We start from the raw sequence: 26657 nt of genomic DNA on the forward strand, positions 1-26657 counted from the left end.
ATAGTTTTAATAACTTCCCTTATTTCACTATTTTGCAATTCGTATCAAACTCTACAGTTGACATGCAATAGACTACTACAATTGAGAATATAAACATAAATGTTTTTACATTTTGAAAACTTTATAATATTAATAATTCAAAGTTTAATCTCAGGAAGCACAGGTAATCTTTGCAAAGTTGGAATGAGACGCCGCGAGATCCTTGAGAGATATGAGTAGTATTTATATTATTACTATGAACAACAATATTTTAATACAAACTAAATGAATTTGTGGTAGTGTTTATGGAGTACTAGCTGTTTCCGCAAGTGGGAATTCCGCGATAAAAAGTAGCCTTCTTTCTCAGGGTCTAGACCATGTATACCAAATTTCATTCAAATCTGTCCGGTAGTTTTGGCGTGAAAGAGTAACAGACAGACAGACAGACAGACACAGTTACTTTCGCATTTATAATATTATATAAGTTAGGAAGATATCGTAAAAAAACCGACAGCGAAAGTCTTTGTCTTGGGATTTCTATGTATTCTAACTTGATTCTAACTACAACCACACAACAACGGACATTGTTGTTTATCATAAATTTTAATGTCATGTTATATGGGATGGATTTTTATCATTGTTCTTCCAAAAACGATTGTTCCGAGCATTTCCGATAAGTCATTTTGGTATTTTTTTAAATCATACACTGTATTTGTCATGTATAAGTTCCTAATATTTTTCAAAGGAAAACCAACTTTATTATTTACCAGGCATAGGAATCTATGAATGAGAGGTCATAGTAGGACTCATGCTATTTTACATGGTATTAGTTAAATAATAGAAAGGTATTTAAAGGTTTTCTTCTTAGGTAAAAGCTTACCTTCCGTGTCCATTATACAATTATTCTGAATCTATTTTCACCGCTTTCCGCTATTATAACTCAGAGCTATAGTCCGCCACTTACCTGTAAACAAAAATACTATAATTAAAATTAATTAAATATTAACCTAGAGGAGAGTAAATACATTATATACCAGCATCCAGCAAAAGGTTGGTTTAAATTATCAAGAATCAATCAAATTAAAACCTAAGATTTGTAATTCGAGAAACATTTGAAGTTCTAGGTTCGAATCTTTCCAGGCAAATACCATTTCCAACTCAAAATGAATTTGTTTATACTTTGAATAACATGCTTGTACATAAAGCCACAAGATACAAGGTAAATAAGTACCTAAAACAAAGAAAAGTCTTTCCAAGAAACATTTAAACTTCAAATGTTTTTTTTGTTGACTGTTACATAAATAAGAGGAAATAAGTAGCAGTATTAGGTACTAACTTGGCTTATTGAAATTAAACACTTCTTTCAAATCGGTTTCGATATATAAAGTACTAGCTGTTCCCGCGCGCTTCGCTTCGCCTTAAAAAGTTTTTCTGTGGGAATTCCGGGATAAAAAGTAGCCTATGTTCTTTCCGTAGTTTTGGCGTGAAAGAGTAACAGACAGACAGACAGACACAGTTACTTTCGCATTTATAATATTAGTTAGGATTAGGATTCTTTAAATGATTTACAATCTAACCAACCAACCAACTGGTTATATTGGACCCATAATGAAAGTTGTTCAGTATCACGAGTACACCTGCCAAAGGCTGTATCACTGATAAAATTCCGCCCTGTATTCCATCCGATTATGTAAAACTAATTCCTACCTTTCAAGATAACAGAGTACCCCTTAGGTATGTGAAATGGTAATATTGAAATAACATTCCAAGGGCCCAAAATGGGATTTTCTCACTATGCTTATGATATGATAGCAATTAAATATGTTATAATAAAGCCCGCTATGAGAAACCTGCAGAGTGTAGAATCATGGTGGCGTAACGCATAAGGTCTTGGCTCTCAACCGTGGGGTCATGGGCTCCAATCCTGCCTCATACCGATGAATTCTTTAAAAATAAGGAATTTAAGTAAGCACTACGCACTCTTACGGTGAAGGAAAACATCGTGAGGAAACCTGCACATCTAGATTGTACCCTACGTGCATTGTACGGCGATACGGCTCGCGACCTATCACGTGAGTACAAATGTACAGCGAAAAGCGGGTGGCTCGCTTGCGAGTCACCTAGAACTACCTCTTCGGGATTAAAGTCTTGTGCATATTATAATAATGTATGTATGTTGTATCACTTGATATAGCCTCCAGAGACCCCATGACCTCATAAGAGGACATAATGAGGAGACCCACCACAGGGCTCAGACAAAGCAGCAAATTGCAGCCGACGACATCTGAATTTTTGAATTTTTTGGCCTCTGGGTCTCAGGATAGATTAACTACAACTCTGTTCTCAGCCTGCATCAACCCCCAAAACTAAAAGTCGAAGAAAGAATACTCTGGTCACCATACACTTTATATGGAGCTGTTCACATTGGATTGCGAAAGTGTATGGTGACCAGAGCATTTGACATAGTCTTATATGCGACTAACGACTAGTGTGAACGGGCTGTCGTTACACGTCCACTACCACGGATTGCTATTTCTGCCTACTTCACTGCGTGTACGGACTCTCTGTAGTTATAATATGCTGTAAGTGTCTTAATGTTCACACAACACACACACACACCCATACACACACACATATGTGCAAAGTTGCCGCTTCGTGTAGCAAGTTCGAGCAAATTCACTTCCTTAATGGGGACAATTTTCGTACGTAGATTGTGTTTCATTCGTCTCTGTATCTTGCTAATGGGGGTGTAGAGCAAACAAATTTAAATTCTACACCCTTTCCATAAAGTAGGGTTTCCTTTCTTCGCAAAGTGTCGTACATTAATTAATAAAACGCACATGCTACTTTAAGCAGCCACTTTTGTGTCAGATAATTTATGATCTAAACTGTGATGAAATTGTTTCAGGCTTGGCAGTTTTTGAATAATTATTATAAGATAACTTGATTAACTAGCTTTGGCTAGTGTTCCTTGCTTCGTATTAAAATACTGTACCTATGTTTTTTTGGGATCGTATTCTGATTACAGATGAATTGATTATCACTTATTTTATTACCCACAAATAAATTATTAAGAGCGGAAAAACTAAATTTACTTGTATGTTATGTGCCTGTAAGCGAAATACGGGGTTTGATAGTTTGAACAAACTATACTTAAAAGTTTCCGTTTGCTTACATAATAAGAAACGGAAACTATAAATAAGCTTTTGAGAGATAATTATTTTATTTAGACCGTCTAGTACGGGTTTAAATTTGCAATTTTTTAAAACGAAATAAGTTTAGGTTTCATTTTGCCATCATGCAGCTTACATTATGTGATGATGCGGACACCTGCATGTCGTACTTAATAAATAACATACAACAAGCGATTTTAAAAAATACCTCGCACATCAAGTTGAGTAATAAAAACTGCAACATCAAACCCTGGATCACTCCGGGGCTTTTACGATGCATGAGACATAGGGATAGACTACATATGAAGGCTAAATCTAACCCAGATAACGCTGTCCTACAACTATCATACAAAAGGTACCGAAATTTTTGTAATAAAATACTTAAAAAAGTTAAAATCGAGTACGAAAAAAGTGAATTAGAAAAGGCGGGAAACAACAGCAAAAAAATCTGGAAGCACATTAAAAGTTTCACTTATTTGTCAAAACAACATGAATCTCCCTCAGCTCTATTACACCCCCAAGCACCCCATGTAGTATCGGCAAACAATGTAAACAACTTCTTTGCCAATATAGGAAAAAAACTAGCAGAAAAAATTGAAAAACTAACACCTGGTTCTAATACTTTCCCTACTGACAACGCCCCACTAAACTCATTTGTGTTAATAAATACTGACATGGAAGAGGTAGAAAAAATTATCATGAGTTTAAAAGACGATTGCGCAGTTGGTTGGGATAATATATCTAATAAAATCTTAAAGAAATTCAAACATATATTAATACCACCACTGACATATATTTTCCAACTATGTCTTTCCTGTGGAGTTTTTCCTAAATGTTTAAAAAAAGCAGTGGTTGTGCCCATTTATAAATCTGGCGATAAAACAGAGGTGACGAATTACCGACCCATTTCTCTTTTACCAGCTGTGTCTAAAATATTAGAAAAAATCATAAACAACAGATTAATGCAATTTCTAAACAAAAACTCTTTTTTATCTAGAACACAATTTGGTTTTAGGCCTAAGTTATCAGCGGCCGATGCTGTACATGAGTTAACTGACTACTTAGCTCAAAATCTGGATAAAGGTAATCAGACAATAGGGATATTCTTAGATCTTTCCAAAGCCTTCGATACAGTATCTATCCCGATTTTATTACATAAACTCGAAATGTTAGGTATAAGAGGTACCCAGCTGAAACTATTTGAAAATTATCTGACCGAGCGCAGTCAGTGCGTGAAGATAGGCAATGTCGTCAGCTCTGATCAGGAAAATACCGGTTTTGGAGTTCCTCAAGGAAGTATTCTGGGCCCTACTTTATTTCTAATATATATAAACGATCTTTGCAACCTTAAACTAGAAAACGGCATTATTCTGTCGTACGCTGATGACACTGCTCTACTTTTTTCTGCTAACGCGGAAAACAAAAATCTAGTTTACGATTATGCACAAAGAGGTTTCAATATTGTTAACCGCTGGCTTCAGCATCACCTACTTACACTTAATGCCGAGAAAACAAACTTTATTGAATTTTCAAAACAAAAACCCAAATCACAATTAAAAATTCCAAACGTATACGCTCACTATTGTAAATCCCTGGGCTATCCCTGCACCTGTCCTACAATTACTAACACAAACAAAACTAAATATCTGGGTATTATCATCGACGAAACTCTATCATTCAAGCAACATATAGAAGCTCTAAGCAGCAGAGTTCGTAAATTAATATTTGTATTTAAAAAGCTTCGTTTTATATCAGATTCCAAAATTATCAGACAAGTCTACTTTGCGCTGTGCCAATCAGTATTAACATACTGTATCACTTCGTGGGGTGGCTCGGCTAAAACCTTATTATTGAGGATCGAAAGAGCTCAAAGAGCAGTTCTTAAAGTCTCAACATTTCGCCCTTTCCGTTATCCGACGAAACTTCTATATGAATCATGCAAAGTACTAACAGTCCGCCAGTTATTTATTTCAAGTATAGTTTTAAAACAGCACACGGCACTTCCCTACAGCCCAGAATTAACAAACAAAAGGAGAGTAGATAAAGTTTGCACATTAAAAACAACCAAACATGCGTTAACATCTAGGTTTTACTTGTTCTTGGGACCAATCCTTTACAATAGGTTAAATGCTAAATTGGTCCTTTACCCGTTAACTTACACCAAGTGTAAGAACGTTCTCCAGAAATCTCTACAAGAGATGTCCTACGAAGATACAGAGAACTTATTAACTATTGTCAAGTGAGAATTGTTACCGTTTAATTTAACTTACATATTATTATTAATGTATAACTAAACAATACTTTTAACCTATATAATTACCTACACCTAACATAAATTGCCTTGTTTATAATAAATCTAACATAAAACATTTAGAAAGTAAGATTACTTTATATTTTCTGTTCTAAGATTATTTAATTTAGATTCTAAAATTGTTTAATTTAGAGCTTTTCCATCTGAAATACAGGAAAAACTCTGTTATTTCCTAGTTCAGATCAGCATTTTAAACTACCTTTAGCATTAAGAGTTGACCTATTATTGTAAATAACATTTAGCATTAAGTATTATCTGAATAAATATTCTATTCTATTCTAAAAAAAAAAAAAAAAAAAAAAAAAAAAAAAAAATTATCTGTCAAATAGTTTCCGCTACAGGCGCCACTTGTATGTGAGAAAACGTAAACTTTTATAGTTTTCGATAAATTATCAAACCTGTACTAGACGGGCTGATGACAAAAGAAAACCAAATATTTTTTCGTTTACGTAAATTTCAAAACCCGAGGCTCTGTAAGATACCTCTGTATTTCTACCTAAATGAGTAAGCTAATTAGGCCTATTTGCCTTGAGCGATATAAACCTAACATCTATAGCTGATATATTGCCTTCCCTCTGCTATCTTGTGTGAAAATTTATTGCCGTTCAATAATGATACATGGATAGGTTGTACTTTACTTGGCCGTGGGTTACGGGTACTGTGAAGGAAAACATCTTGATGAAACCTGCACACATAAATTCTACATGTGAAGGAAAACCTCTTGATGAAACCTGGGCATATAAATTCTACATTGTGTAACCTAAGTGCATCCAAAAACGACGGTTCGGCAAATGTACAGCGAAAAGTTGGTGGCTCGATTGCGAGTCATCTCTGACTACCCCTTCGGGGATTACAGCCGTGAGTATATGTACCCATGTAATTATAATATATTAGATTTTTGTAGCTAAATATTTATATACCTATTAACATAAATTAGGTTTCTAAAGCCAAAAGCAATAATTAAACAGCTTGGTAATAGGCTAGAAAATAAAATAAGTAAAGTAGTCTCACATAAAGCTTTAAAAAATTCAAATACTTAGGTACCTAATCTATCGTTAAAAAATAAACGCAAATTTCATTTAAAGGCACAAAGTTGCCATAAAGTTCTAAAAGGCCGGGCTAATAATGTACGACTGACCTATTTAACGGGTTGCAAGTACAGGGGGGTCTCTCTATTATGTTGAAAATCTAAGTTTCGGAACGCTTCTGCGCGAGCCACCACTCTATCTTGTATTAAACGCCGATTGCACAACAGCTTTCGTTCGTTATTATTATTAAATTCTAAAACACACGCACTCACGCCTTGTACTAATGTACTCCCTTGCGGGGTAGGCAGAGGTGCATTGCTGCACCCACTTTTCGCCAGAGTGTTATGTTAGTCCCAATGTAATAGGGGGCGGGCCTATTGCCATTTTACGGGCACATCCAAGACCCGAGAACAAATATCTGTGTTTAAACAAATATCTGCTCCAGCCGGGAATCGAACCCGGGACCATCGACTCAGTAGTCAGGGTCACTAACCACTACGCCATTCGGTCGTCGTAAATTCTTTATTGCACATAAATTAATTTCTACAAAGGCGAACTTAATGCTAAAAGCATTCTCTTCCAGTTAACCTTGGGCGTTGTGGAGAAAGTGATAGGTAGTGCGAGAGACAATGAGAACAGTTCGTTTGTTTTTGTCTGTATAGAGTAACCCTCTAGACCACGATTACCCCTAATTGATTACTTGTCTGATGTGGTTGACCGGGCCTGCAAGATTAAACGGAAATGGAGACATTTTTTTTTCGTATCTTTCCGGTGGAACATGCTCATTTGTTTGATCTAGCTGAGAGGGTATGAAACTTAGATTAAACATATATATGCGTACAAGAAGGAGCGTCAGTTAAAAGAAATGTTTCGACAAATAACACTCTTCTTCTACCACTGAGCTTGAGCTTTTATTTTGAAATAGTTCAGTTACAAGATTTGTGACTCTATTCATTGGTACAAATTGATGTTTGTCATTAGGTAGAACTTAAAACGGTTAAGACAGTAAACAAAATACGGACAGTTTTTTGCTTTGTTTTTGTATGTGATACACCATCTTGTTCATAATATATGTATTGTTAATCTAATGTATAAAAGATTAATTAAGCTATCACTGTATGTCAAGGGAAGACCTAATGGTTTTAAGAGTTATTAACTACTGAGTGAATAATAAATTAATCATGATGATATTATATGTTTTCACTGCCTGTATGATATAACACGCGTGGGAAGGAAAATGAAGGCCAGACAACGTTTCAGGCTAGTGGTATCTGTAGGTATACATGGTGTTGCAAAAAGGGTATACTAAGCCTAAACCAACATGTTCAGCATGTTATATATATATCTAATCTCAAATCTGAAATCAGAATTTCAAAATTTGCGAAAAACATTATTACTCTCGATAGTAAAAAGGTCACATGACCAACTAAGTTTCTATGGAATGAAATTCTGATTTCAGTATCGGGCTTAGATATAACATGCTGCACATGCTGGTTTCGGCTTAGTATACCCTTTTTGAAACATCCTGTAGTTATACTTACAGGTTTTTGAAGAAGTGGTAATTGTAATTAGAAAACAGCTCAATGTAAGGCTAATTCTGAACCATTCTGTAATCATAAATATGCCAACTTGTTTTGATAATCTAACGAGTAATAGCCATCACAAATAATATATTATCATGAAAATTATTATACATTTAAGTATTTTTTTTATCACAGTGCTCTTCTAATGTATGTGTCTAAATAGTTATATATGCTTAATACACACTTATTTATAAAAACTTACTACTGAACTCAACATATCATTCTAGCTTTTGAAAGCTGCAAACGAATCCGAGAGTACCAGGGCGACATATCCGCGCATCGATCTCCTCGAAATTCAGTGAAAGTCGCGATTCGTATCGAGCGCTTTGTGATGACTCCCTTTGTGACGAAGGCGATGCACCAGGGAGCCAGAAGATAAAAGAACCGGGGTTTCCTCTTGATTAAAGGTTTTTCAGCGGAAATAGGTGAACGGAATATTACGAAGAGGTGTTTTCAATCGTTGGTGTAATCTGGAGTTTACATTATTTCACTGTTAAAAAATCACTGTCTTGTAAATTTTGGTAATTACTGTATATTGTAAATAAAACAAGTACAAAAAATATATCGTTTTAAATAGTTACCTACTATTCATACAGTGCGACAAACTTATCTGTTCCGGTGAGAGCGAACTAAGTTGATTCATATCTCATTACTTACTAATGAATTATATATTGATATAGATTAGATGGGTATATTAAAACCACAAGAGTGAATTACCACTACTTGCAAACTTAAAATCTTATAGAATTAAGAAATATTAGACATTTACGTGAGCTCTGACCGGAACAGATAAGTTTGTGGCACTGTACATTGCTTGCCTATTCCTTATTCACTGGAATGCATAACTTGGATTTGTCAAGGTAGGTAATCAAAGTGGTGATGTAAGTCTTCCATGCTTCACATTATAAATAATTTGGAACTAACCGTTGAAAATATTCGACGTACTCACTTAGGTTGGTAATAATAATAACTTAGCACGCGAGCTTCGCATCAGGCTAGCCAAATATACGAATACATTCCGGTGAAAAGTAAACGATAAATATACAGGGTGTGTCTTTCGTAGGTGCATATCTGGAAGTATGTTACAGAGCTCTTCATTCTGAACAACTTTTGTTATAATGACCTTGGGATATTCTCAAAAAAAAATATCTACTCCCCATACACAGTGTCACGTAAACAACCAATTTTTGTATGTGGAAGCATATTTTTTTTTCGTTATATCCCAAGGTCATTATAACAAAAGTTGTTCAGAATGAAGAGCTCTGTAACATACTTCCGGATATGCACCTACGAAAGAATCTCCCTGTATACGAATACATTTCGGTGAAAAGTAAACGATAAAAATATTTGCCTGTGTGTGAAAAATGTTATCCAAATCGATTCTTAAAAGAACATTAACCTTATGCGAAATTTCTACATCTATCTATACATCTATACTGAGATATAATAGAAACAATTTGATGGTTTGTTTTAATTGTAAGTAAGAACTTATTTAAAAAAACCCTTTAAAAAACCCATTATAATTCGTATAAAATAATGGTATTTAGTAAATTGTAACTTTATAGTTCTTTGGAATTCCCATGGGAAGCTCGAATGGCAACGATACGAACGAACGATGGAATAGATATTATTTCATGTCGATCATATTCCATGTCTCTTTAATCGTGAAAGCATGTCGCATTTATTATATTCTTATCTTACTCAATTTTCAGCTACCCGAGTTTAACCTTTAACATACACGATCGGTCGATCAAACTCATTACTGTTCGCAAAATAAATAATAAATAATAATGGTCCCGAGCGGTTGACAGTGTATAAAAATTTGCCTTTCCTTTGCACAATATTTTTTTACGTAGGTACAATGTATACGAAATAATTTACTCAACATACTAAGTTAACGAATTATTTCATGATGACTGTGCCTACATTATGATACTTTAAGCGTCATTTATATCTTGTTACTGCGTCTACCATAATGACGATACACCTAATAGTACTAACATTTACAACGTAAAGCATTATGAAACAGGAGACATCATATTTATCTCGAAAACAGCATGCAAGATAAGAAATGTCACATACTGCCGTCAAGAGATTTTCCGACCAACTTAACTAGAACTGTTTCCATTCTTAGAAACATGTTAGTATGAAAACTGTTGATAGGTCTCAGATATCTGGTTTTCAAACACAATTTACTGAATAGGAACGATAACGAGTTTAAATTAATAATGAATAAGTAATATTGCAATCAGGTAGTCTAATTTGTCATTTGATAGAGTAAAAAGGGATTCCTTTTCATTTCCAGTTTATGTACCTAATTTGTGTTAAAGTAATATTCCCTATACTAAATCATATTTTTGTTTTTTTTAGATTCAGTTTAGTATAACGTAGTGTTTTTTTTCCTCAGTGGATTAAGTGATCATTCGAAATGGTGGAACTTGATTTAGCGGTCACATCTGATGGAGGTAAGTTTTATTTTGTTACTAACTAGTGTTTTTATATTTCATTTCAGCTGTTGACAGGCGATGTTATACCTAATAACAGCTGATGTAATAATAATAACATTCTCCTTATCTTTTTCAACATTAATATTTACACACATACATAGGTAGGTACATATATGATACATTTATACTGCCTACTCGCTAAACAATGTTTAATTTCGTCCTTTAAATACGGATCAGCAATCATAAACCGAACAAAATAAAGTCCGTAGGCGTAAAACATTAACGACTACGCAGTAATAATGGTAACAAGGCCAAAATATTCCAATTTACATTTTATTATTTTCTTATTAGTATTTAACAAACTCGAATGAAACAAAAACAAAGCTGAAAATAATTTGAGTTTACAGGATAACCTCCCATCTAGCGGTGGAGCCCTGGTAGTCGGAATATGTCACCATGTCTCGAAACCTTTCATCATTCATTGTACGCTCCATAGCTTTAGTCACAGTATTCAAGACATACGCACTTTTGTATGCAGACATCCAATCCTTTCCATTGAAATTCTTCTCGACGCCAAAATCTCTTTTATACAGGCGTAACCACAATCCATCTTCTTTTATCGCGTAATACATTCGCCTGCAAGACTCAGAAACGCTTAGCACATCTCTCAATGTTAGTTTCAGTACTATTTCATGTATTATGTCTTCTGGTAATCCAGAGAAATTGGCGCTTGGAGAATTGTGGTGATTTAGTATCGCACACTTAATAGGTCGAATAATCTTTTCAGTGAATAACGAAGCTAGTGTATCTAGGTTAGTAAATATGGGTACTTCCGAATTGTTCAACATTGATATGTAATGGTTTATCGGCAAACATAACGAATAAGTCTCCGTGGGCAGCTCTGAAATAGTTCCATTTATAAGAGCAACATCGTTAAGGAAAGTGACTATGATTTTAACGTGCATGTCTTTAACACCGAACATGGTATGTGTTGCTTCCAGCTGTTTCGCATCTTGGTCTTTAATTTCCTTAATGTATTCTTTGATATCTTTACTTTCTTCGCTATTACCGTTTAGCAACACGAAGTCATTATCTTTCATCAAAACGAGCAGTAGAGCAAAAAATAGGTCGTTCTTCAAAGATTTTGGTTTGATTAATTCTTCAATCAGCGGCAGCATTGTTCTTTGAAACGCTAAAGGCAAAGGTCCTTTTGTTGGCCCTTCCATTATTTTGTCTATAAAATATTAAATTTTACCGTTTACCTTTGATCCTCGTATTTGTTGTTTTGACTTTTTGACTCTGTCAAAGAATAATGTCAACTTCAAACAAATACGTAATTGACACGACCTTACTTTTTAATTCTTCTAAACGAGGTTATAAGTTGAACAAAAAATTGTAGATCTGTGCTGTGCAGTAAAATTTAAATAAGTATTATTTTATGCATTTTCAGAATACTACGCCATTATCTAGCCTTTCCACAATACATACCTAATAACTATACACGAAAAACAAAAACCTCGAACCCATAACTCCCATAACCTCTCTCATCCCCAATTTTTTTTGCCCAAACATTTTCTTCCACCTTTTCAGGCAAAGCGCCCACGGAGGCCCCAGAAACTGGCAAAGACCTGACACCGATGCAGCAAATGGACATCGCGCTCAAAGATTGCAAGTTCGGGCTCTTCCACCTCCGTCTATTATTCACTGCACTGGTCGGATACGTGGCGACGGTCCTTGTGTCTAACTCCTCTGCGTACTTACTGCCGGCAGCTGAATGTGATCTGGACATGGGATTGGTTCACAAGGGGATTTTAAACGGCATGCCTTATTGTGGTGAGTTGGTATTTTTTTAGGTACTTGTTGTTGTTATGTCACTTTTGGCTTTAAAAGTTTTTCCGTGCAAATTCCGGGTTAAATAGGTATATAATAATATGATTATGGTAATCCTGGGTGTCAGCTCAGCTTCCTACATATTTATAGAAAGTCAATCATAAGAAAGAGTAATCAACATACCTACTCACAAACTTTTCCCTTATATTTAAAAAGTAGAATTCGCAATTGATAAGATCTGTGAAAGAATAAGGCAACTTGATAATAAAATAAGACTTCAGTAGCTACGACTGTGCCAGAAATATCATAATAATAATAATATTTTTGATTGTGTTGCATTTAATTTGCCCCCTAATGTTTTTTCTGGAAGAGATAGCTTTTTGGGAACTCTTGTTAGCCTCCAAAACTTAATTGAAGTTGTTGACATTTTAGTATAATTAACAGAATATACCTACTAGGAATAATATACATCGCAGTCCGTTATCTGGTCATCAGAGTACAACCATTAGCACTAAATTACGGAAGATTAAGTCCAGCTAATCCGATAAACGATAGAACAGGCTATTACGATTACGAAGTAGAATTAAATAATTACTTAATGCAGTGAATTGTTCAGGTATATCATCAAACTACTTGATTGAATTGTTTTTTTTTAATTACTTAGATAGGTAATTTGTGGTAAGAATTTGATAATATTTTATTGTAATAGTATTGCTTCCATTGGATGTTTTCTTAAAGACTGATCTGTATAAAAGTATTGGCTATGATGCCTGATTTTCCTTGGCAAACTAGATTTAAAACGGTTTTGAAGAAAGCATAACCCTTCATAATTTATCTATTCGTCACAATACCTAAGTTCACAACCAACAATCTCAGACATTTCTTACAATACGGTACCAACTCTTAACAAAGCCCATGCATGGCAAGAGAAATACCCCCGGCAAGAACTGAAAACTTATCTTTAGAGCCTTCACCACATCACGGCAGCATTGACAAGTTAGAGCCATCTGTGTTCGGCTCTGTCGGCTTGCGAGCTGCACTCAACTTTAGCTACACTCCACATTCAACTTGTTTATAAACTCGTTGAAAAGAATAATGGTCCCAACTTTGAAGGATTGCTAGACGCAGCCGGCATCTGTTACTTAAGCTCTATGCTTCGTTTAAGCTGATCGGGATGCAAGTTCACTTTACATCTGCCTGTTGTATTGGCTCAGATAATAGCGTACGTGAAAGGAGCCTCTTCAAGTGACGTATCACCTGTTCCTTATATATACGTAACAAAAGTTTAAGAAGGCTGTGGTGAAATCCTAATAAAAACTTAAAAAAATATTTATAAATGATAGTTATAATAATATAGTTGTGAGAAACAGCGTTTTTCACGATTAGATTATAATGGAGTGAAAGAAAAGTTTACTTGTATGTAATGAGAAAAATATGATTTTACTCTATCTTTGCAAAGTTAAGTCACTTAGTACTTGACCAAGTAACTCGTACATTCCAAACACACCCCCATCAAACTTTCGCAGAGTCTGAGATTCAAGATGAGTTTCTTCGAATTAAACAGCTATACGCAATGGTGTAAGACTCCGAATTGTGTCAAATAAATTAGAATTTCGTTACCGAATCTCAAGCTGTTTTGTTTTCCGTCAGTTGTTTCGCTAACTTCCCGGAATTGGGTATTTTATCTTATTATTTCTGCCGTTTAGAGTGTCGTATTTCTGTTTTTACTCCGTTGGCTGGCTGTGGCTGCTGAAACAATGACATTGATATCAGTAAATTACTTATTTTTATCGATGAAGGTTTTTTATTTTTTCTAGCATTCATTCTATTTAGAATCACACCACACATATAATTTAAATAATACCATCACTAGCAATGAAAAAGATGATTTCACTGGAACATTTTCTTAGGTCGCGAGTGTATAATTGTATATTGTTGGTAAAAAGTTATTTTCTTTTCCAGGTATGATGATATCGTGCGTGGTAGCCGGTTTCCTCACTGACACTTTTGGCCGTAAGATGTTCTTAATGATCGGTTACGGAGGAGACTTCCTCTTCACTCTGCTCTCCGCGTCGAGCCAAACGTATAAAGTCCTTATTTCCGGAAAATTCTTTGAAGGGTTCTTGTAAGTATAATTTGATACACTTATGTATCACTGAGTTGCAGAAAGGATCTTTAAGTTAATGACGGCATTAAATGTATTGTTGCCTTGCTTTGACAGTATACGGACAGAGACAGACATAGATTTAATGTCGACATTAGCTTAAAGTCCCTTTCTGCAACTCGGCATTAGTCACTTAAATGCTGAATTTTAATGTCGGCATTAAATCTAGGTATATCTTGAAAGGTCAGTTGCAAAATATCAGTCATGTCAAGTATCAGTCTGTACCATGCATCTGGTGGTCAATACATAACAAACACATAGCTATTAACATTCAAAACATGGTCGACCACAGCTGCTTGAGACTAGGTAGAATGATTTTCTCTAGATCGCTCTAGCAACCACAACACGAATCACTTACCAGTTACCGCTACCAGTTTACATGCGACTAAACCGTTTACTGGCAATACATTGCTTTGGACAACATCCATTGATCGGTTTCCAAGTAGAGCTATGTCGATTTGGCGTGAATGTGCATCAATCTCTGACGGTGTAGGTTTTAGCTCAATTTAATGTGTTTCTTGAAAATTGGGAGTGGTGTGTACGAAGAGAGGTAGTTTTGTTTTCTTTCTGGGGCGGAAGATGTCGACAATGGGTGTACTTAACCGATATACCTTTCCCATCTTTAAATCTTGTAGCACCTAAATCATTTTACCTAATATTTTATAAAGAGGAATTTTGTATTTGAATATAAGTGAGTGTCTATAAATAGGCGTTTGTATGTTTAATTAAGTGGTGTTTTTAGAAGTTCTTAAATTATAAAAATTTAATTACAGTTTTGCGATGGCCAGGAGTCCTACAATGTCATTCACCTCAGAATTCTGTCATACAGGCATCAGGGACAGAATGATGTTGTGCCAATCCTCTTTCGGCGCTATGGCGCAGATAATAATAGCCATTATGTCTTGGCAAATTCTGATACGGGACTGGAGGCTGACATTGTTTGATGGATATCTTGGTAAGTGGAAATATCGTTGTAATAATTAAATTTATGAAAACATAATCGTTTATAATATCCTCTTCATGACGAAATTTCAGCATTTACTATTAATTACTCAAGTAAAAAATACTTTGGTGACCCTGATTGCCAACTCAGTTTTGAAAACGGAATTCGGACCTAAACACTCGTTCAATTTGAAAATGCTGAATTTGGAATGAATTCGACACAAATTTCCTTCTCGATATTTTATCGTTTCAAGTAGTCTTGGGTCTAACGGTGTATTCATATATTTCTTCTGGTATGTGAATTTTATCAGATTTAAAAGTAATCCCCTATTCCAAATCCATTATTAAGCGTTACTACTACCGTAGTTCATTCCTATGCTCTGATTTCCAAACGAAACACACCGCTATTCCATTATCGATGTACCACGAATTCATTACCGCATGTACCATGCTTGTTCACCTTTCCCCTACCTGTCAATACTTCAACGTCATGATAACTAATAGCTTGGAAGGTCGTCCGAGAGCCAATCAGGCCTTCGCTTTAATACAAGCCGGGTCTTTGACAGATGACAACATGACACGAGAAGGTTCGGAAGTTGTAACATCGCATCTATGCTGTAAGGGGACGACGCTTTGTGTAAAAGAGGTACAGTCAGCTGCATAAGCAGCTATACATTTTTGAACCTTGTCAATCTAACAAACCGCCTATCCGAAGCATTGACGTTTCGTCAGTTTGACAAGGTACAGAAGTGTATAACAACTTATGCAGCTAACCGTACAGTGGATAGATGGATAGTACGCGAAAGGAGAATTCCTGAGTGACGTATCAGCTGTTCTTTACACTATAGGTACTGATGCTGATCTTGATAGTCCTTTCACAACGGTGACCAACCCTATACCAGCTCTAGTGTTCACCGAAGATATAAATGTATTTGTTGGTCTTTCTTTGAAAACTAACAGCAAAATCTTGTCATACATAGATATTGATATTTCGCCCATTAGTTAGACCCACGTTAAACCTCGGCATACACTACTTGAGAATAAGTTTTCAAAAGCCTAAAATTCTGTGTGAAATATCATGATCATTAGCTTGTTTGTCTTGTTACCTAAATTGTTTTATTTTATGCTCAAATGTATTGTTTTCCAAACAATTTGAAGGCGGATTACAAATTTGAAGGTAGGGTACCTACCTAATTGTATTTTTTTCTTTTAGTGGCCTGAATTTTCATACTCAGCTCTTGAGACTTTTTCAACAACATAATGATACTTGTTAGTCTCTAAGTGAGACTTAAAGCATGTCTCAAGGTTATCGTCAACTTTAAAAAAGAATAAAGTACCTACTAATTATATTCTAAAAAGAAAATTATTACGTACCTCTGAAATTTTCTTCAAAATATTTTTGTAATGATGACAGACATTTTGACATGTCTTTTTTCAAAAATTTGTTTTTTTCTAAAGTACCTAGTTGTCGCGAGTTATTTATTAACAGCCTTAATTCAAATGTTTCTTAATTCTAACAGCAAACCACTGTACCTTCAACATCACAGAAGTGAGCGCGCGGCCTCCAATATCTTAGGGTATGACCTAGTTTCCCTGTAGAAGCTAAAAAGCCTGAGATCTCACAATGAAGTGAGCCAGATAAGACCTGTTTGCTAGACCTCCTCATTCATTAGCAAGATAGATCGTGCTGGAAATGGGCTGTCGACGATGGAAAATCAATGGTGCAGGGCAAAAACGGCGGTGGAAGCCGTAAATTGAATCGTTCTTACCTTACCCAAGTTGATTCCTCGGAATAATGTAGGAACGGCATAATTGCAGTCCAACCTCAAATAAAGAAGTAATATTTTAAAAAAAGAATCGGCTCAAGCGTTTATAAATTTAAAAGGAGAATAGGGGATAATTTAATATATTGTATTTATAATTGGTAGGTATATTAAATTTTGATAAATGATTACTACTTCAGAAACATATTTTTTGGGTACATAAATCATATAAAGAAAAATAGTATAGTCTACTACCATAGACCTTAGTATATACTGGCGTAGTATATACTGGCGTAGTATATACTAAGTCTATGCCTAATACCATAGACTTAGTTATACTATTAGGTATATAGGTTATTTACTAGTATGTATTATTATTATTATTATTATATTATACTACTACTAATACCTACATTTTAATAAAGCAATGTATTTGTTCTGAGGATAAACCTGAGGTGCTATGCTGAGGCGTGAGTGCTATATGGTAGCTCCTTCTACTGACGCTATTCACAGAACCAAAGACTAGAATATTGAGAATATCAGAGAACTCGATAGATAAGCTGTCGACAAGAGGCAGTCAATGTAGTAGAGTATTCGTGTATTAATAATTCGATGGGATCTGAGAGTCTATTCTCCTCCTTAGCAGTCGCAAACAAATCGCAAACTGACATTTTCCATTTCGCCCTGAAACATAGGTACAGTAAAACTATAAAGTCTTGAAAACGGAAGTGGATTCTAACTAAATGTTAAAGACCGTATTTAATAGAACTATTATATATTTTTAAGGACAAATCCGCTAAAAAGCCATTATCAATCGGTATTTTATTTTTAAAACGGTTGTACTTAAATGTAAGTTAATAACTGACAATGACAAAAAGTCTTAAAGCGAAATCGCACTCTTTATTTTCATGACTTTATAGTTGGACTGTATACATACATACGTTTATATGTATAGAATTAATGCATTTAGTATGTACCTGGTTCATGTTAGGATGTCAATGCTTTAAATACAATACGCCTTTTTATTCATCTTTGACTAATTTTCGATTTTGATAACTGGACATGGACAATATGAATTAATTGGATGAATTGATGATGAATTTATTTATTTAAAATGGCATGAGCGTACGTTTTATAAACGTTTCTGATACTTTTAAGGGAATGAATCGAGTTTTAAGGTTGCATAATGGTCGCACAACCGTGGTTGTGGCATGAGAATCTAAGCTCTGGGCGTCTCAGAAGTTCAGTGACACAAAAGCCTTTGTAACACCTATTTGTGACACTGATATTCATTAATACCTAGATTGAATAGAAGAAAATATAGATACACGTTGTGTAAGTAAAGTTGTACAGTAAGCCGAATTGAGATCAAATAACTCAGGCAGTCATTTTAAGTAAATTTGTTTCTATATAATTATTATGATTATATAACATATCTCGCGATTTTTGTAAAATTATAGAAGTAGGTAGTAAGCAAAATCGTAAAGTGGACCCTACCAACGAAGATTGGTAAAATTTTTCAACGCACTAATTTTAATTTAAGTAAAATATTTAAAATATTTTTTTTAAATATTTTTACATTGAAAATTAAAAAAAATAAACAACCGACTTCAAATAACCACTAATAAGTAAGAAATAATTTAACCGGTGCGGTGACAAAGTAATCTGAGGAAATATGGCACCAACTTCAAAAAAGAACAGTTCCTGCTTAGGTAACTATATTTTTACTGTCAAGTCGAATTGGTGTAAACCTTAAATTTTTTATTACTTTTTAGTGGTTTTTTGAAGTCGCTTTTTTATTTTTTTTAAATTATTATTTTATTTTATTGTTTTTAGTTTAATTGCAATAATTTTCAATCAAAAGTAAGAGGCAAATGATTCCAATTCTATCAGCCTTCCGTTTCTATCATCAGATCAGCTCAAGGTCACCGTTATATTTTTTTGTTATAAGAACTATATTCACGTTTTAAATTTCATTAGAATCGGTTAATAGTCTCCCAAAATGGAAATTAATACCCTATTTTTACCCCTTGGGGGTGGAATAAAATTCAGAAAAAAATGGGACCACCCCTGAGCTCAACCCAATACATCAAAAAAAAATTCGGTCCATAAATGGCGGAATAATCGGTGAACATACATAAAAAAAAACATACATACAGACGAATTGAGAACCTCCTCCTTTTTTTGAAGTCGGTTAAAAACAACGCTTTGACATTGTAACAATTAGTGCCTACAGAAGCCTACTGTAGTATGCTATTAACTTATGAAGAACATAATAACTGTTATGTATTTTTCCCTGCCTTGTGCCCCAAATGGTAATAGGTACCAAGAATAATAATTATTCTGGCAGAATTTTAATAGGGAATATTCTGAGAATCCGCTAACAAGAAAGTTAATATCCATACCCCTTGTTTCAGACACACAGTACCTACCTAATATAGTTACGCACAAAACATAACGAATACAATTTTATTTCTTAAAATACACGGTGATGCAAAAGCTAAAAAGGGGTGCTTCAGCTCGTTATTCCATTTTTTACTAACGACTTTTGGTAATAGCTGAAAAAATAATAATATTTATAATAAAAATATACGTGACCAATAATAACATTTCTACACCAATGATTCGTAGACATTTAATGAAGGTTTTCAATAATTATGACCTTATGTTTTTAAGTCGGTTATAATTATAAAATATTATTTTTTTTTCAAATATTAAAAACAAACAAGCAAAGAGGGTCGTCAACTTAACTCCCCACACGAATTTAACTTTCACGCAATTGATTTGTCAGTAGATATAATTTTGGAGGTAATTCTCCCTTCCCTCAGTCCCTCAAGTCATAAAATAAGTTAAACGATGTGTTAAGCAATGGTTATTTAGGGGTACAGAATATTATCCGCCTTAGCAATTTTCGACAATGATATTGTACAAGAGCAGTGTTGCAAGATGACGGTTAAATAAGGCGGTTTTCCGGTATTTTAAAATTTCTTTTGCTATCAAAATACCTTTATTATTATTATATTAAAATAATTTAATTTCATATAGTAGGTTACTGCTATATTTAGTTATTTCTGTCTGATGCCAATGCTAGGTTGATGTAGAAATCTTTTTAAATTATGATTCTCCCTTATTATGATTGACCCTTTAAACATACCTAATTTTAAATTAAACTGTCATCATCATCATCATCAGCCTATAGCAGTCCACTGCTGGGTGTAGGCCTATCCCAAACTAAACTGTATCTGTGTTTATACTTAGTTGAATTATTTATTTGCAGTGTTCCACAATTGGAATTTTTACCTCTTCGCGTGTTCTCTATGGTCACTGTCGGCGACGATTCTCTACGGGATTTTACCCGAAACACCAAAATACCTTCTAACGAGGAAGAAATACAAGGAGGCCCGGGATGTTTTGACCCTTATGTACACGACTAATACGGGCAAGTCCGCTGACACGTTTCCGGTAAGTATTTTTTTTACTTACATAATTATTAATAATAATAACCTAACTAACGTTAAAACCCCCTACATTCAACACTATAAGTTGCATAAATTTTGGACGGCTAAGCCGATTTTGATAAAATGTGGCTCAGAATACTCGGGGTAACATTACCTATGACCTAAAGAAATATTTAAAAAAACAATCTTTAAATTTTCATATTTTTTGGGTATTAATTTGTAAATTACAAGTTATTTTATTACTTCCAGATATCAAATAGGCAGCTCGTTATATAAACAAGCAATTTATTGTTGGTTCAAAACTTGTTCATCCGAATATTAACTTCATTTGACACGGATATTACTCGACTTAATTAATTAATTTTAGAACTTTGTTCGTAAATTTAATTTTATTGTTTAACTGAACTCGGAAATATACTGATATAACTGCTTTATTATTATGGACCGTTTAAGTTATATACCTATTTAAGTGTCTATAGCATAGTAATGAACTAACTGATTTAAACAACAGTATTGGGTTCGAATCCCAGATAAAAAATCCAGAAATACTTATTTTACAATTTTTCAGGCACCTTAATTTCGGCTGACTTTACCACTTTTGCAACATTTTGTTTATCTACTTTTTGGTTTGACTGTGTGGGTATAACATGACATTCATACTCAATGTTACAGGACAGTGTCATAAAACATTAAACCTCAGCCTCATCCTCAACCATATTAGACTTACCCCCTTATTCATAAAAAACTTACTGGACGCTTTAGCTAATGAACTGTTTTGTCCCTCTCTGTCAAAGAACATTTTTTTCTCTGTCAGAGAGTGACAGAACAGTTCAATAGCTAAAGCGTCCAGTAAGTTTTTTTATGAATAAGGGGGTTAGTATTTACTGGCGTACTAAGTTTATGTCCTCAACCTCTTAATTCTTAGGTGTTATTGTATTTGTAGGTATGTGAATTTTACTATGGTGTATGTATTTCTAGCACCGAAACCTCTGGAAAAACCAAGCAGACCTGGAAACCAGCTACACAGCTGACCATCCAGAACAGAAGAGTATAAAATACCAAATAGTACAAGGACTCCATAACATGAAGCAGCTGTATCGGAGACCACTATTCGGCCATCTCGTCCATATCTGCTGTATGATCTTCTTTTGCATGTCCATGTGAGTTTGTAGCAACTATACAGGGTGTTGCAAAAAGGGTATACTAAGCCGAAAGGGGGTGACTCAGCGGGTCAGTAGTCACAAGGGTTGCCTCTTCCCAGGTACGTAACCTTTTGGGACAACCTGTATAACTATAATGTAAATGATTTTAGATATCCTCGAAATAGGGTCCACTTATCATAAATTTTTGAGATAAGCCAAGTTTTCTTACTTTATACTTATAAAATTTTATTCTTAATGTTGTATCGTACCTACTCTAATAATAACACTCGTAATAATAAACATAGTTGCTAAATTTGTACATACAGCAGCTTAACGATTCAAATACAACTAGTCTATTAAAACAAAAGTACTCGCAACTGTAGGTATATATTAGAGACATTACGTTGTTTAATTTACCTGTAGCTACAACGAAAATGATTCCTACTAACCAAGCAATACGCTCATAGGTACAACGTCATAAGGATGTGGTTCCCGCAATTGTCTACAATCATAGAGCACTCTGAAAGGGGTTACAACAACGTGTCTCAAGATCTGTGCGAGAGGCTAGATGCGTACACCGCGGGGCTGAGGGAGACAGCACTAAATAGCACCGATGGAGCTGTCAACACTTGCTCTGGGGTAAGTAGGATACAGAGCCTCTAGTACTTACAGAAAAAAAACTTACGAAAAAAGATTACGTTTTCTTCTGTCATTTGCATAAGTACAATTATTAAGTATATCTGTCAAAAGTTCCATGATAGTTTCCGCTAGGGGCGCCACTTATGCGAGAAAGCGTAAACATTTATTATAGATTTCAACAAACTATCAACCTGTACTAGACAAACATGCTGAAAGAATGGTTGAAGTTACCTGCATGCGGGATCCGAGTTTTTACCGGTCGAGTAGTGGCAAGTAAACGCGAATATGTATGGTGGGTCATTGCACTGCTCTGCTTCATACAAATTTTCATTGATTTTTACTGTTGGATCGGTTTAGTAAAACCGTTCTCTGTTTTTTTATGAATAACTTTTTTGGCTTCTGTATTGAAACTTTAAATTAGTTGGCCACCTACGCAGCTACGTGACCTTTAGAATGGAAACATGATTTTTTCACGAATTATCAAAACATAGCACTTTTAAAATACTCTGTGAATATACAGTATGAGGAAAATATATTATCAATACTCGTATTAAAGTTGCGTAGGATTATTTTAACGATCTGTCATGTTTAAATAAAAATTATTATGTTTTCCAGGACTAGTACTAATACAAAACGAGAAAAAAATAAAAATATAATACCTACTAGGTACTATTAAACCATTGAGTAAGATATACCTATAAAACAGTATTTATTTTCGTAGCGTGTCTGTAAGTAGGTACACAAAATAAAGCTATACACTCACGAGCAATGCAATAGTTCCTCTCACAAAATGCCGACACCATATGCTCATATTATTTTTATTTAACGTAGGATAAGTTATTAATTTTTTTTATTTTTTTTTCTTATTTAATGGCCACTTGCTATCGGTCCTGAGACCATAAGCAGGTATTTTCTGTGAGCGTCACATGTCGGGTCTGTCATCCATTGATTGTTTCCCCAAAACTAGTCCCCTTTTGTCAAGATCCAGATTCAGGAGAAGTTATTAATTTGTTAAACATTCTTTCTTTCCATCAGAAAGTGAGCGGCATAGAGACGTACGTGAACGTAATCATTCTGGGGCTGGTGTGCCTCGTGCCGTACCTCGTCAGCGGCGTGCTCGTCAACAGGTGAGACGGTTGTCTAGAAGACACCGCTTTAAGAGATAAGTTAAGATTCGACCGTATAATACACTCCCGGGTAATGAAAAAGTTCCACTCACAAAATTCCGACACCAAAAGACCCCAATTTTTTCAAAGTTTCAATATAAAATTGGAACAAAATTTTATCGTTTTTAGTTGGTAATATCCTGATGCTCTGTTAAATATACTTCAATGTTGCAGAAGAAGTCATTAAGCTAGCCTTTTCCGTTTAGGAGTAAATTGGTGAATTTCTCAGTGGAACCTTTTCATTGCCCGTGAGTGTAATAAGTATTTCATTCATATCATATAGTTTTTTATTTCACCTGCGTAACAACCTCATTTTTTTTTACAACATTTTCTTCTACAGGGTCGGCAAGAAGTGTCTTCTGTTCTGTGCTGGACTATTAACGGTGGCGGTGGTGCTAGGGCTCCGCCATGCCAACTCGAAGCCTGTCATCGTAGCCTTATTCGCGACTTTCGCGGCGATATCCCAGCTGATGATCGGACTGCTACAAGCAACGCTTATCGAGTTGTTTCCAACAAGTGTACGGTGCGTTATTGTTTATACACTCACGAGCTATGAAAAATTTCCACCTGCTGTTATTGTCATACCATATGGCACTGGACCTTTTTCATTGCTCGTAAGTGTAGACGGAGAATAAAAGTGCAATAGGTTTGAATTGTGTGTATCCACGTATAATTCAGTTTTAGGCACGTGATAAAATTTATTATTCGGTGTTAATTTTGTATTCGGTGAATTGCCGATCTTGACCCCATCTGTATAGTAGTAAATATTAGTATTAAGTATTAGTTATTAATAGTAGTAGTATTAAAACCAGGCTTTCAGTCTTAAATTGCGTAAAGTATTCAAATATAAACTACCCACAAAAGTTCAGAAAGCATTTCCTCTGAAAACGGCGCAAATTTAGCTACCAGAACTCAGGTGCTTTGCTAAAGTTTAGAATTAGCACATTAAAGCCAAAGTTAGAATAACATGAAGCAATAGTCAGCATAATAATACATTATATTCAGCGTCAAGTTAGAATATTGTTGGAAATATATTACCATAACACATGAATCAAGTTAAAGTTGAAACTTTAGACAACAGAGGTACATTGGAGACATAGAGGTATTATCCATTAACATCACCAGCACACATGGGAAAGTTAAGCGACTGTCTAAAGTTGTTTTTTTTTCTCAGATACTAAATTGTCAGATTCTGAGTCTAAGCCTACCTTGCCCATTGGTCGGTATTCAAAATTAAATGTCACTATTAGCCAATACCTTAATTTGACGTTTTGTTTAGTCCATTTGCAATGAACTATAGTTCCTGCAGCCGGTTTACTCTATTTAATGGAATTACTGTGCACTCTCCAAATTCCTGAGAATTTCCCACAACATGTCGTGTCAATGTGTCAAATACACATCTGTGATTTAGAATTGCATGTGTAGGCTTACTCACTCATGTTAAAGCTAAAGTTATACTTAGTACAGAGTCCCTGTCACAAACAATTTCAACGGATCAACGTGTAGGTACGCTATAGGTGCTAGAGTATTTTTTCATAGTACGTATTTGACATTTTGTCAGCGTTTAGTAGAGTAGCGTGATTAAAAATCTCATAGGATTGACGTTTAATGGATTCAGATCGAATCTTCCGATCTGTGTTCATGGTCGCAACACTGATAATAATATGGTGTTCAATCGTTACCACAATCAGAAAAGTGGAGCGTGGGACGCCCTCCGGTGGCTGGGCCGGCGACCTTAGACAGATGGTCGGTAGTGGATGTATGAGGATACGGTTTTGTGAAGCTCCTTAGATGAGGCCTATGTCCAGCAGTGAATGGTTACGGGTAGATGATGATGGTGTTCATTCATTAAAAGTTATATTATTTTCACAGGACTCTAGCAATATCCATACTGATGATGGTTGGAAGAATTGGCACCTTGATAAGTAACGTGGCATTCCCAATATTACTGGACATGGGATGCATTATACCTTTCTACTCAATGGCAGCTATTATGTGCGGTAAGTTTAATGGAAAAGATATACCTACTTGTTATAGATAGCAGATAATAACATAGGCAAAAGAATAGTAATCTGCAATCTAACGTAAAAAATAATCTTTTGTTCTGTATATCAGAACAAACTATAAAGTCCTGACTTCAAAGAGTGCGATTTTGCTAAGACTTTTTATGATCATCAGTTATTTGCTTACTTTTACATACATTTTAAATACTTTATTTAAAATGTATTCCGTAAATCCGATTGATTATGGATTTTAACGGATTTGTCCTTTAACAAATATAACACATCTATTAAATACGACCTTAAACAATTAGCCAGGATCCACTTCCGTTTTCACGACTTTATAGTTGGACTGTACCTATGTGTTTTTTTTTTTCGTCATTAGTAACCATTGTTACTTTTATTTGCAGTGCTCACGGCATTGGCAGTGTTCCTACCAGAGAAGAAAACATAATAGTCATAATTATTTTTATGAACAATGTGGGATTTACAAAGTTTCATTGACAATATGTACAAAATGCAAAACTCATGGTAAAACATGAATGTTTATGTTTGAGATTTTATTTTAATAAGTAATTTAACCCGCGGATAGTCGCGCGTGGGTCGAAAAGACCCAGCACTCTATTTATACCTCGATAACTTTTAAAATATTTGATATTACTAATTGGCGTGCCTAGTACCTTTAATTAAGTTACCATATAGGCTAGCCGCACTCCCCACCCCGACCAGATTGCTTGCGGCACTTGGACAGGATTGACATTCAAAGTGAGTATGGGTCTTTTCAACCCATGAGCGACGCTTTGTGTCAGTATAATTTTTTTGATATTTTTTTTATTTTATTATTTTTTCTTTTCAGAAAAGTCACGTAACCTTTTAGTCGATCTTTGTAGAGATCACACTGCATTTTTATGCATTAATTGTAATCCGAATATGTGAAAATACCGAAGAAAATACCTAATTATATACTTAATCAATACAAGGAAGAAGTAATTTTGTATGTAAATTTATGTTAACTTTGAAAGCTGATTGTTG

At 34.8% G+C, this 26657-nt stretch overlaps 3 protein-coding genes across 7 annotated transcripts in view; 1 reads left to right on the forward strand and 2 right to left on the reverse strand.

The window, feature by feature from the left end:
* Window positions 1-26200, forward strand: part of LOC119690648 (synaptic vesicle glycoprotein 2A) — a 34060-nt gene extending 7860 nt beyond the window's left edge. Inside the window, exons 1-12 of one of the 4 annotated variants that reach the window (XM_048627747.1) lie at window positions 10263-10326; window positions 10482-10539; window positions 12112-12354; window positions 14314-14476; window positions 15289-15470; window positions 20498-20682; window positions 21657-21838; window positions 22288-22459; window positions 23495-23586; window positions 23966-24148; window positions 25498-25625; window positions 26036-26200. In XM_048627747.1, the coding sequence (XP_048483704.1) occupies window positions 10503-10539; window positions 12112-12354; window positions 14314-14476; window positions 15289-15470; window positions 20498-20682; window positions 21657-21838; window positions 22288-22459; window positions 23495-23586; window positions 23966-24148; window positions 25498-25625; window positions 26036-26079 (1611 nt within the window). In that variant the 5' untranslated portion in view covers window positions 10263-10326; window positions 10482-10502 and the 3' untranslated portion in view covers window positions 26080-26200. The other 3 variants (XM_048627746.1, XM_048627745.1, XM_048627748.1) reach the window with 3 other exon arrangements.
* Window positions 1-26657, reverse strand: part of LOC105387160 (hemicentin-2) — a 210069-nt gene that overhangs the window by 113349 nt on the left and 70063 nt on the right. The window lies entirely within an intron of this gene.
* LOC125489969 lies at window positions 10837-11806 on the reverse strand. Its single transcript, XM_048627751.1, has 2 exons — window positions 11591-11806; window positions 10837-11422 (listed from the first exon to the last, which is right to left on the reverse strand). The coding sequence occupies exons 1-2, from the start codon at window positions 11745-11747 to the stop codon at window positions 10923-10925; spliced, it is 657 nt and encodes a 218-aa protein (XP_048483708.1). The 5' UTR covers window positions 11748-11806; the 3' UTR covers window positions 10837-10922.

The sequence above is a fragment of the Plutella xylostella genome, chromosome 19, assembly GCF_932276165.1.
Source record: "Plutella xylostella chromosome 19, ilPluXylo3.1, whole genome shotgun sequence".
Lineage (NCBI taxonomy): Eukaryota > Metazoa > Arthropoda > Insecta > Lepidoptera > Plutellidae > Plutella > Plutella xylostella.

What these genes read in the sequence shown, in the direction of transcription:
- LOC125489969 (XM_048627751.1), bottom strand. Translation starts at nt 11,747, where the DNA reads ATGGAAGGGCCAACAAAAGGACCTTTGCCTTTAGCGTTTCAAAGAACA. An exon ending in TGACTTCGTGTTGCTAAACG is followed by an intron (nt 11,423 to 11,590) that starts GTAATAGCGAAG and finishes GAACTATTTCAG; the next exon opens with AGCTGCCCACGGAGACTTAT.